This window comes from Oncorhynchus tshawytscha, linkage group LG15 (assembly GCF_018296145.1).
Source record: "Oncorhynchus tshawytscha isolate Ot180627B linkage group LG15, Otsh_v2.0, whole genome shotgun sequence".
NCBI lineage: Eukaryota > Metazoa > Chordata > Actinopteri > Salmoniformes > Salmonidae > Oncorhynchus > Oncorhynchus tshawytscha.
In genome coordinates, this window is record NC_056443.1 from 27,518,534 (window position 1) to 27,531,794 (window position 13,261).

General features: G+C 43.8%; 2 protein-coding genes across 7 annotated transcripts; one reads left to right on the forward strand and one right to left on the reverse strand.

Annotated features, from left to right (window-relative positions):
- Nucleotides 1–271: 271 nt before the first annotated feature.
- Nucleotides 272–6,930, reverse strand: lg15h11orf68 (linkage group 15 C11orf68 homolog). 6 transcript variants are annotated; one of them, XM_024373785.2, is made up of 4 exons: nucleotides 6,806–6,930; nucleotides 5,685–5,802; nucleotides 3,965–3,991; nucleotides 272–1,571 (listed from the first exon to the last, which is right to left on the reverse strand). In XM_024373785.2, the coding sequence occupies exon 4, from the start codon at nucleotides 1,502–1,504 to the stop codon at nucleotides 740–742; it is 765 nt and encodes a 254-aa protein (XP_024229553.1). In that variant the 5' UTR covers nucleotides 1,505–1,571; nucleotides 3,965–3,991; nucleotides 5,685–5,802; nucleotides 6,806–6,930; the 3' UTR covers nucleotides 272–739. The 6 variants fall into 6 exon arrangements, with proteins under 6 accessions (XP_024229553.1, XP_024229552.1, XP_024229554.1 ...); XM_024373784.2 differs by lacking the exon at nucleotides 3,965–3,991; XM_024373786.2 differs by lacking the exons at nucleotides 3,965–3,991; nucleotides 6,806–6,930 and adding an exon at nucleotides 6,509–6,785.
- Nucleotides 6,931–6,967: 37 nt separating this feature from the next.
- On the forward strand, nucleotides 6,968–12,903 carry LOC112214778 (dr1-associated corepressor). Its single transcript, XM_024373790.2, has 7 exons — nucleotides 6,968–7,365; nucleotides 9,794–9,866; nucleotides 10,191–10,284; nucleotides 10,423–10,545; nucleotides 10,675–10,765; nucleotides 10,953–11,041; nucleotides 11,442–12,903. The coding sequence occupies exons 1-7, from the start codon at nucleotides 7,324–7,326 to the stop codon at nucleotides 11,611–11,613; spliced, it is 684 nt and encodes a 227-aa protein (XP_024229558.1). The 5' UTR covers nucleotides 6,968–7,323; the 3' UTR covers nucleotides 11,614–12,903.
- The last annotated feature ends 358 nt before the right edge of the window (nucleotides 12,904–13,261 follow it).

A 13,261-nucleotide genomic window follows, 5' to 3' on the forward strand; every position in this document is an offset into this window, starting at 1 on the left:
ATGGTATTATTTCACTGTAACAGCTACTGTATATTGGACAGTGCGGTTAAATTCTTGTTAATCTAAGCTTTCTGCCAATATTAGATATGTCTATGTCCTGGGAAATTCTCATTACTTACAATCTCATTAGCATACGTTAGCTCAACCATTCCATGGGGAACCCACCGATCCTGTAGAGGATAACTGACAATACAACAGAATGTTTAAAATACATTTATTTGGCAATTGTTGTAATTGATAACATTGAGTACAAAACATAGAAGCCAAACAATGAAAGTGGTAAGACATTTTTATTACAGATACCTTGACATCTTTGTAAACGTACAGAATCACAACAAAACATGCATGTATTCAGTCACTGCATGACCATTGACAAGCTCTAGTTTCAGAGTTGTGGATGGCAGCCGCACTCCCAAATAAGTAGATTAAAGACTTGATTTTCAACATTTTTGTTGAAGTAGTAAAACATTTTTGCTTGTATGTAAACAATATAATCTGAATCTTGAAGCACACTGTAATGAACTATGGCAAGAAATTATCTGAAATTAATTTCAGCACAATGGACAAGTCTGCTTCGAGATGTATAGGAAGGACTCAGAAATATTAAACCCCATACTTCGGGGAATTAACTGAACCCAAGTCAGAAGTACAGTACTGTACAACATAGTGTTGGACACATGCCATGAGTCAGGCTAAGTGCTTGTTTAGCAATAGCAAACTATCCTCCCACACTCCTTTCCTAGGTGACCTCCAGATTGGTGACTTTGTTGACGATGTGGGAACGTCGGGGCACACACTCCAGGTCGTACTTGCTCTCGTAGATTGTGGGGCAGAGATTCCAGCGGTTGTTGCGATAAATACCCAGGTAAGTGTAAACATCCGGCTTGAAGGACAGCGAGCACTTGACCCCCGTGGCCCGGATGACTGCATCCAGCCTCATCACCTCATTCTCGTCTGTGAAGTCCTTGTTATAGGAACAGATGACGTGCTTACGGTCAGACTTGGGGTCGCGCGGGCTCACCTTGGTCTGGAAGATCTTCCCTTCCAGGGCTGCTCTGGCCACACACTCCCAGGCATGGTCCACCTTGAAGCCTGAGTCCAGGTGCATCAGCCACTTGCCGGTGAGCACCCCGTGATTCAGTGCCAGTTCCTTCACCGTCTGGAAGGTGATGGTTCTCCCGCTGGTCAGCAGCCTCTCCCAGCTCGCCTGGAGTCCAGTGATGTCCCCTGTGGCAGGGCAGTGGTCCGGGCCCAACACAGCAATCCACCCCACAGGTCCCTTACCACCCTCCTCGTCCCCAAAGCGCCCCACCTGGGATGGCCTGTTGGTCTCCAGCCAGCCGTCAAACTCAGCTGCAGGCGTTTTGCGAGAGTCAAATATGATCCAGGGGTCCATGTCTGCAGCCATGGACTCTGCTGCATAGCTCTCTGCAGATAATGGCTCTGGGTTCTCCACCTCTGCCCCCTCCTTTGGGACATCTTCCTCCACCTGAACATCCTCCATGGTGGAATCTCAATAAGGGGTTCCTGGGATGGGTTCTCAGCAATGGTCAAATGGGTGCACAATTCTCCTGTAGATAAGCATGGATGTTAGTTTGAGTATGAAAAGTTATAAAACCTTGTTCATGAGAACACTGCCTTTGCACTCATCCCGAACAAGCATACAACAGAGCATGGAAAGCCCACAATGATCTCGTACAACCAAAGATAGAAGCTGTTTAGGCCTAGCTTTGTTAAACAGTTAGCTAGCTCGTTAGCATGGATAAATGTTTAGAACTCTGTATTTACATTTTACTTGCATGAACAGAGCAACTTACAGTATAGTAATGAAATGTTTCTGTACTAAGGTAGCTGACCAGCTAGCAATGTTTAAGCCTGCTCAAGTCTCCATGATTTCAATGTCGCTAGCAAAACTTTGAAACACGCTGTATACAAAATAGCATGCAGCCTCGAACGGTACCCAAGCAAAAACAAAAAAAGTCCTCACTGTCAACTGCATTTATGTGTAAATATTTGTATGAACATCACAAGTTTCAACAACTACGACAAACTGAACAAATTCCACAGACATGTGACTAACAGAAATGGAATGATGTGTCCGTGAACAAAAGGGGGGGACAAAATCAAAAGTCAGTCAGTATCTGGTGGCCACCAGCTGCATGAAGTACTGCAGTGCATCTCCTCATGGACTGCACCAGATTTGCCAGTTCTTGCTGTGAGATGTTACCCCACTCTTCCACCAATGCACCTACAAGGGGGGAAATGGCCATAGACCTCACCCTTCAATCCAACAGGTCCCAGACATGCTCAATGGGATTGAGATCCGGGCTCCTCACTGGCCATGGCAGAACACTGACATTCCGGTCTTGCAGGAAATCACGTACAGAACGAGCAGTATGGCAGGTGGCATTGTCATGCTGGAGGATCATGTCAGGATGAGCCTGCAGGAAGGGTACCGCATGAGAGAGGAGGATATCTTCCCTGTAACGCACAGCGTTGAGATTGCCTGCAATGACAACAAGGTCAGTCTGATGATGCTGTGACACACCGCCCCAGACCATGACAGACCCCCCCCCACTTCCAAATCAATCCCTCTCCAGAGTACAGGCCTTGGTGTAACGCTCATTCCTTCGACAATAAACGCAAATCTGTCCACCACCCCATGTAAGACAAAACCGCAACTCATCAGTGAAGACCCCTGCCAGTTGGTCAGCACATGCCCGGAGCACACGTCCTGGTAATCCGTCTGGCCCCACAGCCTTGTGTATGTTGACCTGTTTAAAGGTCTTACTCACGTTGGCTACGGAGAGCGTGGGGCAGCTGGGTAGCCTAGTGGTTAGAGCGTTGGACTAGTATCCGGAAGGTTGCAAGTTCATACCCCCGAGCTGACAAGGTACAAATCTGTCGTTCTGCCCCTGAACAGGCAGTTAACCCACTGTTCCTAGGCCGTCATTGAAAATAAGAATTTGTTCTTAACTGACTTGCCTAGTTAAATAAAAGGTAAAAATTTAAAAACACAGTCGTCCGATCAGATCTCTCCAGAGATGTTTGATCGGGTTCAAGTCCAGGCTTTGGCTGGGCCACTCAAGGACATTGAGACCCGAAGCCACTCCTGCTTTGTCTTGGCTGTGTGCTTAGGGTTGTTGTCCTGTTGGAAGGTGAACCTTCACCCCAGTCTGATGTCCTGAGCGTTCTGGAGCAGGTTTTCAACAAGGATCTCTGTACTTTGTTAATCCTTCCCTCGATCCTGACTAGTCTCCCAGTCCCTGCCTCTGAAAAAAACATCCCCACAAAATGATTCTGCCACCACCATGCTTCACCGTAGGGATGGTGCCAAGTTTCCTCCAGATGTGATACTTGGCATTCATGCCGAAGAGTTCAATCTTGGTTTCATCAGACCAGAGAATCTTATTTCTCATGGTCTCGGAAGCTTAAGGTGCCTTTTGGTGAACTCCAAGCAGGCTGTGCCTTTTACTGTAGAGTGGCTTCCATCTGGCCACTCTACCATAAAGGCCTGATTGGTGGAGTGCTGCAGCGATAGTTGTACTTCTGGAAGTTTCTCCCATCTCCACAGAGGAACTCTCGAGCTCTAACAGAGTGACCATCGTATTCTTGGTCACCTCTCTGACCAAGGCCATTCTCCCCCGATTGCTCAGGTTGGCCGGGCAGGCCAGCTCTAGGAAGTGTCTTGGTGGTTCCAAACTTCTTCCATTTAAGAATGATGGAGGCCCGTGTTCTTAGGGACCTTCAATGCTGCAGAAATGTTGGTACCCTTCTCCAGATCTGTGCTGACACAATCCTGTCTCAGAGCTCTACGGACAATTCCTTCGACCTCATGGCTTGGTTTTTGCTTTGACATGCACTGTCAACTGTGGGATCTTCATAGACAGGTGTGTGCCTTTCCAAATCATGTCCAATCAATTGAATTAATTCAGTCTGGCTGTTGTGCAGGCCATATTCTCACCAGATGTACTCTTGCTTTTGCACACAGCTGTAAATGAGAAAAAAAGACCCCTTAAAGTATGCAAATATCGTTCTTTGAATTGATTGGACTTCAATCAAGTTGTAGAAACATCTCAAGGATGATCAATGGAAACAGGATGCGCCTGAGCTAAATTTCAAGTCTCATAGCAAAGGGTCTGAATACTTATGTAAACAAGGTATCGTTTAAAAAAATAAAAAATACATTTGCAAACATTTCTAAAAACCCGTTTCACTTTGTCATTATGGGGTATTGTGTGTAGATTGTATTAAATAAAACAATTTCCTAAGCATTAAATAAAACAATTTCCTAAGCATTTTACAAGGCCATAACATAACAAAATGTGGAAAAAGTCATGGGGTCTGAATACTTTCTAAAGGCACAGTATATACTGAAACACTCAGTGTAATAGTTCTGAGATGTTCGTATCCAGTGGAAACTAAGAGTTAGTGTTAACTGTAAGTACAACAAAACTAATAACCCTAGCTACACACTGCAACAAGGCAGTGTAATAGCTAAAAAGTGAGTTTCCAAGGGAAACTAGGATAGTCACTGGAAACTAGCATAGTTAACTCTGTAACCTACTGTAAGTAGTTCAACAGAAAAACTATAGTAAACCCTGCTACACACTGTAGAAAAACTCAGATAGTTGTTTCAATTAAGAGGCATTTACAGTGTACTGTAAATTAGTGCAACAGAACTATAGTAAAAACAGCTACACACTGAAACCCTTAAGTGTAATAGATTACTGTAAAACAGAAACAAAAACGATCACAACCCAGCAATTAGGTAAAAAATAAAAAGTATAATCTCACTATGGCCGGGCTAACAAATTTAGCCCGATAATGGAAAATGAAGCCAAAAGTATTATTACTGTGTCTTATAGTAAACACGGTAAGATAGTATAGAATGGGACCTACAGTATCATACTTAAGTCTCATTATCTGAAGGCGAGCTGAATGGCTGTAGCTTTTCGGTGTGGAAAACTTAAGCCAACAGTGTGAACTGCCTGACCATGAAGGGGCATGGCATTCTACCTCACACGTTTATAGCTTATTTCTTGCTTTATACGTGGGGGTGCTGGTTGGCAGGACTTCGGGAAAGTGTGTTTATAACTGTGCTTAGTCCTGTGCTTAGATCACCTCTCGTTAAGCTAGCTACTTCACATAGCTCGTTCACCGTGGAACACACGAGAGTCTAGGCAACATGGCTGCGCCCTGTGCACCTCGCATCACCTAGTTCACGCAGGGGAAAACTGCTAGTCCGCCCGCCAGTCTCCCGATCTTGTTGGGTAAACACGGTCCCCAAAGCCGAAGGCTATTACCGGGAGGGTTCCGGGGACAGACAAGTCATTGACAACTAAGACAAACCCTCAGCGCTGCAATACTGGTAGACAAAACAGTGTATCGCACAGGTCAGTACAGTCTCAAGTTTTTAAAAAACAAGGACAAAACCCAAACTAGATGGCACAAGCCATTCCGTGTGGGGGGGACAGCAGAGCACCCTGATGGAGAGGATAGTTAGCTAGCTGGTCCAAGATATTGAATAGCTGCAGGTATACTTCCACACAAACAGAGATCTTACCATGCAAATTCTCTGGAATGAGCGAATAAAAGGAAGAGGGTCAGCCGCAGTACTACCTGGTACTAATCTGAAATTCTGGCTGCATTTTAATTGCGTAAAAGACAAACCCTCCACTTACCCTTGTGGGAATCCTCGCTGTAATCTTTTCCACCGGTCCAAACAATTAGCCAAGCAAGGGAAGTTGGCCCCTCAGCCCTCGTTTGTGATAGAGTGTAAGATTCTGTTCACTTCAGGGCCTAAAAACGTTCCATAATTCAATTTGAAGATTAAGTCACCCAAAAAAACTTATAACCAACATCAAGTCACCATACATTTGTAAGTAAAAACGAATCTAAAGTTCAAGATTGTGCTACTAATGCACAAACACGTAATGACGTTTGTTTAGCTTTTGGAAATGCTAGCTAGCACATACAACATTCCCTGACAACACACATTGTAATTTCCGATTTACCCGATATCGTCGCATGGCTAGTATTCGATGTCTGTGGATGGTTTGTCATCTAGCCATGACATGAAATACAATCAAAATTGACTGAGCGCATATAAAAGCACACACAGCTACTGGTGGTTCCATGATGAACGAACACATCCGTGGGACTAACTTTAGGCCAAGGTCGACCATTTAAAATTAATTCCGTCAGCGCACCTTGCCCTGCAAGTGTCAACTCATCATGCCTCATGTTATCATAAGTGTCTACTTAATTTGAGGGCTGACGGGGGAAGGTGTGTGTTGTGTTTGGAATGCAGCCAGTTGGTGTCTTTTATGTGTTTGGACTGAAACATCTTACTCGGACTGTATCCTGCCGCCCGAAATAATACCACACTGGAGTGGTCCAATATAGTGCTACATAACACACACATGAGTCTAGACAAGATAACTGCGCCTTGTGACACCTAGTTCATTCTCAGGGAGAACTGCAAGCCCGCCGAAATTAAACATACCGTCTCCGGATCTTGTGGGGTAGGCGCGGTCCCCGAACCCGAGGGCTATGACCAGGGGGGTTCTGGTGGACAGACAACTAAGACAAACCTTCTGCACCACAATACTGGATATACCAAATAAAGTATCGCCCAGGTTAGTAATAAAAACAAGGACGAAAACCAAACGAGATAGCACAAACTAAACCGAGTGGGGGGACAGCAGCGCAGCATGATGGAGAGGCTAGCTAGCTGCTCCAAGCTATTGAATAGCTGCGGGTATTACTTATGCGCTTATACACTAACATAGAGCTCTCTTACCAAACGAATCCTCGCTGGAATGAGACGAGAAAATGAAGAGATGGAAGTAGTGCGCCGACAGTTATTTAAGGGTGTCAGCCGCAGCACTACCCGGTACACCAGACTAATCGGAAATTCTTACTCGGGGTGTATCCTGCCGCACGGACGAAGTGATCCAATATAGTGCCACATTACAATTGTATCATGCACTTTTAGCTTTTTGTCACGTATAGCTTGCAATGTTGCATTTTACCTCAACACGGCAGTCATTTGATAAAAATCAATCTGTGTTTGTTTATTATGTCAAACACGCGTGCTGCCTATTTGACCAGACCAGACCAGACAGTGTGCAGTGTGCAGGCTTAGGCGAGAGACCTACGGACCGGGAGACCCTGCGGAACATCTCGAGAAGACGACGTTGCTACGTGCTAGGCTAGCTAGGAGCCAACGATAGGTACCCACTTAGGTGCGTGTTGGAGGGACATATAATAACACACCATTGAAGATTGTTTTAAGTTAACTAGCACGGTTACTCAATAATGCCCAGCAAAAAGAAGAAATATAACGCCAGATTCCCTCCGGTAAGTTGATACTTTGTTTGCTAATCAGTTAGCTAACGGTAATGATCTAGCTAAATATGAGCTGGGACTGCCAACGCGTTTGCTAAGTAGCTTGCTAATGTTTGCTAAAACAGTGCACCCATGAATGGGATTTGGGCTTGGTTGCTAGCTAGTTTGCAATACAAGAAGACAAAACTAACTAGTTACTTAGTAGCTAGCTAGCTAGAGCTGTATCGTTCGGTATGTTATCTAGCTAATGTGGTAACGAGTTAGCCAGCCACTATTTAGGTGAGGGTGGCCATTAAAAATGCATTGCTGTCTAGCGTGGTCATTGTTATTTGCAAGCTTGCCATCTGTGCTGAGAGACCTGGATTAATTATTGACCAACATCAGTATTACCATGTTAGGTTGGGATTTGCATCAAGATAAGTGACACATCTTGTATGGAAAATAAGACGATGTTGCTAGCTAGTATAATGGCTAAGTGGTCAGCAAACCAGTCCCCCTATGAATATCATGATACCTGCTGCCGCTACTCACTTAGTCAATCAATGAACATTTATTAATAAAGCCCATTTTACATCAGCAGTTGACACAAAGTGCTTATACAGAAACCCAGCCTAAAACCCCAGAGGGCAAGCAATGCAGTTTTAGAATCACGGTGGCTAGGAAAAACTCCCTAGAAAGGCTGGAACCTAAAGAGAAACCAGGCTCTGGGGGGTGGCCAGTCCTCTTCTGGCCACCCCAGAAGGTAGAGATGATAAAAGTAAAAAGTAAATGGCCACTAATAGCAGATTGTTCTTCAAGATGTTCATAGATGACAAACAGGATCAAATAATAATCCCCGGTCAGCACCTCATGAGTAAATGTCAGTTGGCATTTTCATAGCTCAGCATTCAGAGGTCGAGACAGCAGGTGCAGTAGAGGGAGTGGGGTAGCTAGATGGCTTTGTAGATGAACTCCCTGTCTTGAGATGAGCCAAAACAGACTGGGCTGAAACCAAGTAGGTGCATGGTGGTCTCTAGCTAGGTGAACTTGGTAGGAGAATAACAGGTACAGCTTCAAACGAAATAGGCCTGTAGATGATATAATCGTCACCATAACAAACAACTAGCTCCCAGTTCTAGTGTGGTATTATTAGCTACCTATCAAGATTGTCACCATGTTACGCTCTGCATGACTTCTGCTCATTACCTAAATCCTCAGGTGTTGCAAACAGATGGGACAGCATTTCACAAACTCTGTCCTTGGGACCCCAAGGGATGCATGTTTTGGGTTTTGCCCCAACTCTACACAGCTGATTCAAATGATCAAAGCTTGATGATTATTTGAATTGGCTGTGTAGTGCCAGGGCAAAAAAACAAAACGTGCACAAAGTTTGGGAAACCCTGGGTTTTATTATTATTATTTTATTTTTTTCACCTTTATTTAACCAGGTAGGCAAGTTGAGAACAAGTTCCTATTTACAACTGCGACCTGGCCAAGATAAAGCATAGCAGTGTGAACAGACAACACAGAGTTACACATGGAGTAAACAAGTAACAAGTCAATAACACAGTAGAAAAAAAAGAGAGTCTATATACATTGTGTGCAAAAGGCATGAGGAGGTAGGCAAATAATTACAATTTTGCAGATTAACACTGGAGTGATAAATGATCAGATGGTCATGTGCAGGTAGAGATACTGGTGTGCAAAATAGCAGAAAAGTAAATAAATATAAACAGTATGGGGATGAGGTAGGTAAATTGGGTGGGCTATTTACCGATAGACTATGTACAGCTGCAGCGATCGGTTAGCTGTTCAGATAGCAGATGTTTGAAGTTGGTGAGGGAGATAAAAGTCTCCAACTTCTCCAACTTTTTTTTTTTTTGCAATTCGTTCCAGTCACAGGCAGCAGAGAACTGGAACGAAAGGCGGCCAAATGATGTGTTGGCTTTAGGGATGATCAGTGAGATACACCTGCTGGAGCGCGTGCTACGGGTGGGTGTTGCCATCGTGACCAGTGAACTGAGATAAGGCGGAGCTTTACCTAGCATGGACTTGTAGATGACCTGGAGCCAGTGGGTCTGGCGACGAATATGTAGCGAGGGCCAGCCGACTAGAGCATACAGGTCACAGTGGTGGGTGGTATAAGGTGCTTTAGTAACAAAACGGATGGCACTGTGATAAACTGCATCCAGTTTGCTGAGTAGAGTATTGGAAGCTATTTTGTAGATGACATCGTCGAGGATCGGTAGGATAGTCAGTTTTACTAGGGTAAGTTTAGGCCTATGCGTTGCACATTCAGCCATTGCTGTCTGTAGCCTAGTTTCCTTGTCATCTAACCACTGTCAATGTGCTGTTCATGTGTGGTTGATTGATTGATCAATTAGTACAGTCATGCAAATGCTTAATAGCGGTATAATCTTTAAAGCGCTCTTTCACTGACGTTTTCCCATTCCTCTTACAGGCCAGGATTAAGAAGATCATGCAGACTGATGAAGAGATAGGCAAAGTGGCTGCCGCAGTTCCTGTCATCATATGTATCCTTATCAGGCCCGAGAGCTTCACCTGGCTGTATTTCATTGCATGTTTCAAGTAACTGCATTTCAAAAATGTGTTTATTTGCCAATGACAATATGGAGATTTAGCTTATAGGGTAATTGTTTGTGATTGTGTTGTGCAGTTGAATGAAATTAATTTGACCCACTGTTTTGAGGGTTTGTTGGCCTAGTAACAGTCTAGTGTTCACTCTTGAGTAGTTGTGAAATATCTAACTGTAATTCAGTAATTGAAGACAAGAAAACATGGCTGCCTGGTCCTGTCGGCTAGTGGCTACTTTTCCCTTTTCTTAATTCAACCACCAGCACGAGCTCTGGAGCTGTTCCTGGAGTCTCTCCTGACGAAAGCCTGTCAAGTCACCCAGTCCCGGAATGCAAAAACAATGACAACGTCACACTTGTAAGTCATTTATTCAGTTATCAGTGTTGGTCACAAAAGTTAGTAGGACTACAGATCGTAATGGTCAGCATTCTTGCCTATCAGTGCTTTTGTATCTCTGGGAAAGTAATGTTTTAAACAATGTGTGTCTGTGTGTAGAAAACAGTGCATTGAGCTGGAGCAGCAGTTTGACTTCCTGAAGGACCTGGTAGCAGCAGTGCCAGACATGCAGGGTGAGGGAGAGGAGAACCACGCAGAGGGGGGGGAAAAAGGTGCACGCAGGTAACGGACACTGAATGATACCCACTTTTGACTTGGATAGGATACGACTGATTGCACCCTAAAGTTTTGGTCAATGGAAAATGTGAATTATGAAATCTTAACTTTGTGTTCTTACTTGGTGTCCTGCAGAGGTCGAAAGCCGGGGTCAGGCCGCAAGAACGGAGGAGCCCGCTCCAAGGGAAAAGACAAGAAGCTATCAGACACAGAGTCGGAGCAAGAGGTCGGTGTTGACCTTTCATTTGGCAGTCACTAAACACAACCTTACCTTCGGTAACAGTAACCTTGTATTGGGGGAAATGTTAGTTAGTTTGGCTAGGTGACCAATTTAAGTTATATCAGGTGTGATGGGGAAAAGTTTTGAGAGGAAAGAGTGTGGCTTATTTAGCTTTTTGTTGACATGGGAACAGGATGACTCTGAGGATAGCGAGACAGATGGGGATGAGGAGGACGGTTCTCAGTCAAGCACAAACCTGCAGCCGCAATCCCGATTCCACAGGTAAACACGCACTGCCTGCCACTCCAGTATCCCTGTAAATTGTAAATATGGTTTTGGGACTGACCCTGTATATAGCTTACTTACTTTCTCCTGTTGTTATTATTTCTATTTCACTTGTGTTTTTGTTCTACTCTTTGTGCTACTGATATTGATTACTGTGTTGTTGGGAAAGAGCAAGAAAGGCATTTCACTGGACTGGTGCACGTGGCAATAAAAACTTGAAATACACACGCACGCACACACTGAAGTGAAGCAGATATTCGCTTTTCTGGGTGGTGTCCAGTAGAGTAAAAATCTGTTGATACTTGGACAAGTTCAATGATTACTTGTCAATTACAAAACGTTTCAACAATGTTTTCCACGTCCAGAACATGACTCTTCTCTCTGTTGTGTGACACAGCCCAGACACCATACCACCTCAGTACCTCCACATGGGCACCGCACAGGGGGGCCTGGCCATGTCCCTAGGCTCCTTTGCCCCCCACCCCTCGCTGATGGGCACCGCACCCCCGCCTCCCCCATCCATGCCGCACAAAGACGATGACGACGACGATGAAGACTATGACTCTTAGCTCCCCCCGCTCTTTTTTACCTTTCATTTTCTCATAAGTTCTCTTGTTTGGCTGCATTGACAAAGAGTTGGGTCTGGGGAAACGTTCACATGCAGCTCATTGTTCAGGAAAAGTCTACAACTGTCAGTAAGGCTCGTAGACATGACAGCTGCCACCACTGACGATGAGAGTAATCGGTTGTATATTATGTTTTAATTATAATTTTTTCTTATTTTATTGTGGAGAGAATTTGAACCAGGTTGTTTTTTTAAGACAGGTGGTCTTTCTATTTGGACACCACACACAAAAAAAACAGTTGATGCGTCAAAGGCTCTGGCCTAGCCCAAGGACAGGTTTGATTATTCAGTCCCATTGTAGTTTGCACTTTGGTTATTCTCTCTCTGTGTTTTCTGTTTGCGACATTGGTGTTCAAAGAACATATCACTCCATTTCCGCTTTCAATGTCTGCTCAAGTTAGTTTGTGGATCTCAACCGAACCCCTGCGCAGCCTAACAGCCTCATAGAATACTGCACACACAGACACCTACTTGATGATTTCAGAGCAGCAGTAAGTCATATTTTAAAAGTGATCAGCACTTACCTATAGGAAAAGGAGATGAGGTTTATTGTCTGTGAGGATTATCATGAATTTGGCAGAGTGGCAGGTCATCCTCTCCCAACTAGTTTGATTGTTAGGCTACATAGGCCCTCAACAAATGGGTAAGGAGATGTATTTTACGAAAGGTTATGAATTCTTGTCAATGCATTTTTTTCCCTTTTTAATTAAACTTTTTATGACAATTTATCCTCATGAAGACCTTGACCATTTTGCTTACTTCAACCATATTCAAATGTAATTATGCTAATGTTTACAACTCCAATTGGATGTTCTTGTTTGTTCATTTGAAATTTGGGTGACAAGTCACTACTTTGGAGGTATGACATGAAATATGTTGTTTTGTACCCCCCCAAAAAATCTCTTGAAGACAAAATTGTCTGTGCTGGCTATTCTTATCTGAAAGATACTGTGACGCTCCTGAAGCATAACTTTGTTTTTAAAGTTGTTAAACCCCTACCCCTTCTCACCTATAATTTGTTTTCAAGAAGATATCGTACCCTCCTCCCCCCACTTGGAATAAAATTAGCCTTTGTATTACGTGTTGTTCTTTCTCTCTTTTTAGATTGTTTTAGTGTCTGTCTTGATATGAACTGTTTAAAGGTAGGCAGTTAAACTTGAAGCTGTATGTAAACTTTAACATTCTTTTTATTTTGTATGGGTCAAATAAAGTTCAGATTTCAATAAAACACGAACTTTTTCAATTGTTTTAATTTTGTTTTACATAACTGCATGAGATGTTTTACCAAACAATTCTGTGACATTACAAGCCATGATGCCATAAGCTATTTGCTATTGAGGCCATTGAAACTGGCAATGAACTGAATTCCATTGGCACATAAGCAAAACGTTGCACACAGCTTCACCGTAGTGTAAAATGTCCTTTGTGTTCAACCCCACCCTGCTACCCACATTCTCTTGACTTCACATTCCTATATGGAAAATCTATATTTCTCTAAACAGCCTTCATGTCTCCAAAGACTTCCTGAGGGGTGTGCCAGACTCAGGCATGGATAAAAGAAATGGCCAAGCCGACCATGCATTAGTTGTCAG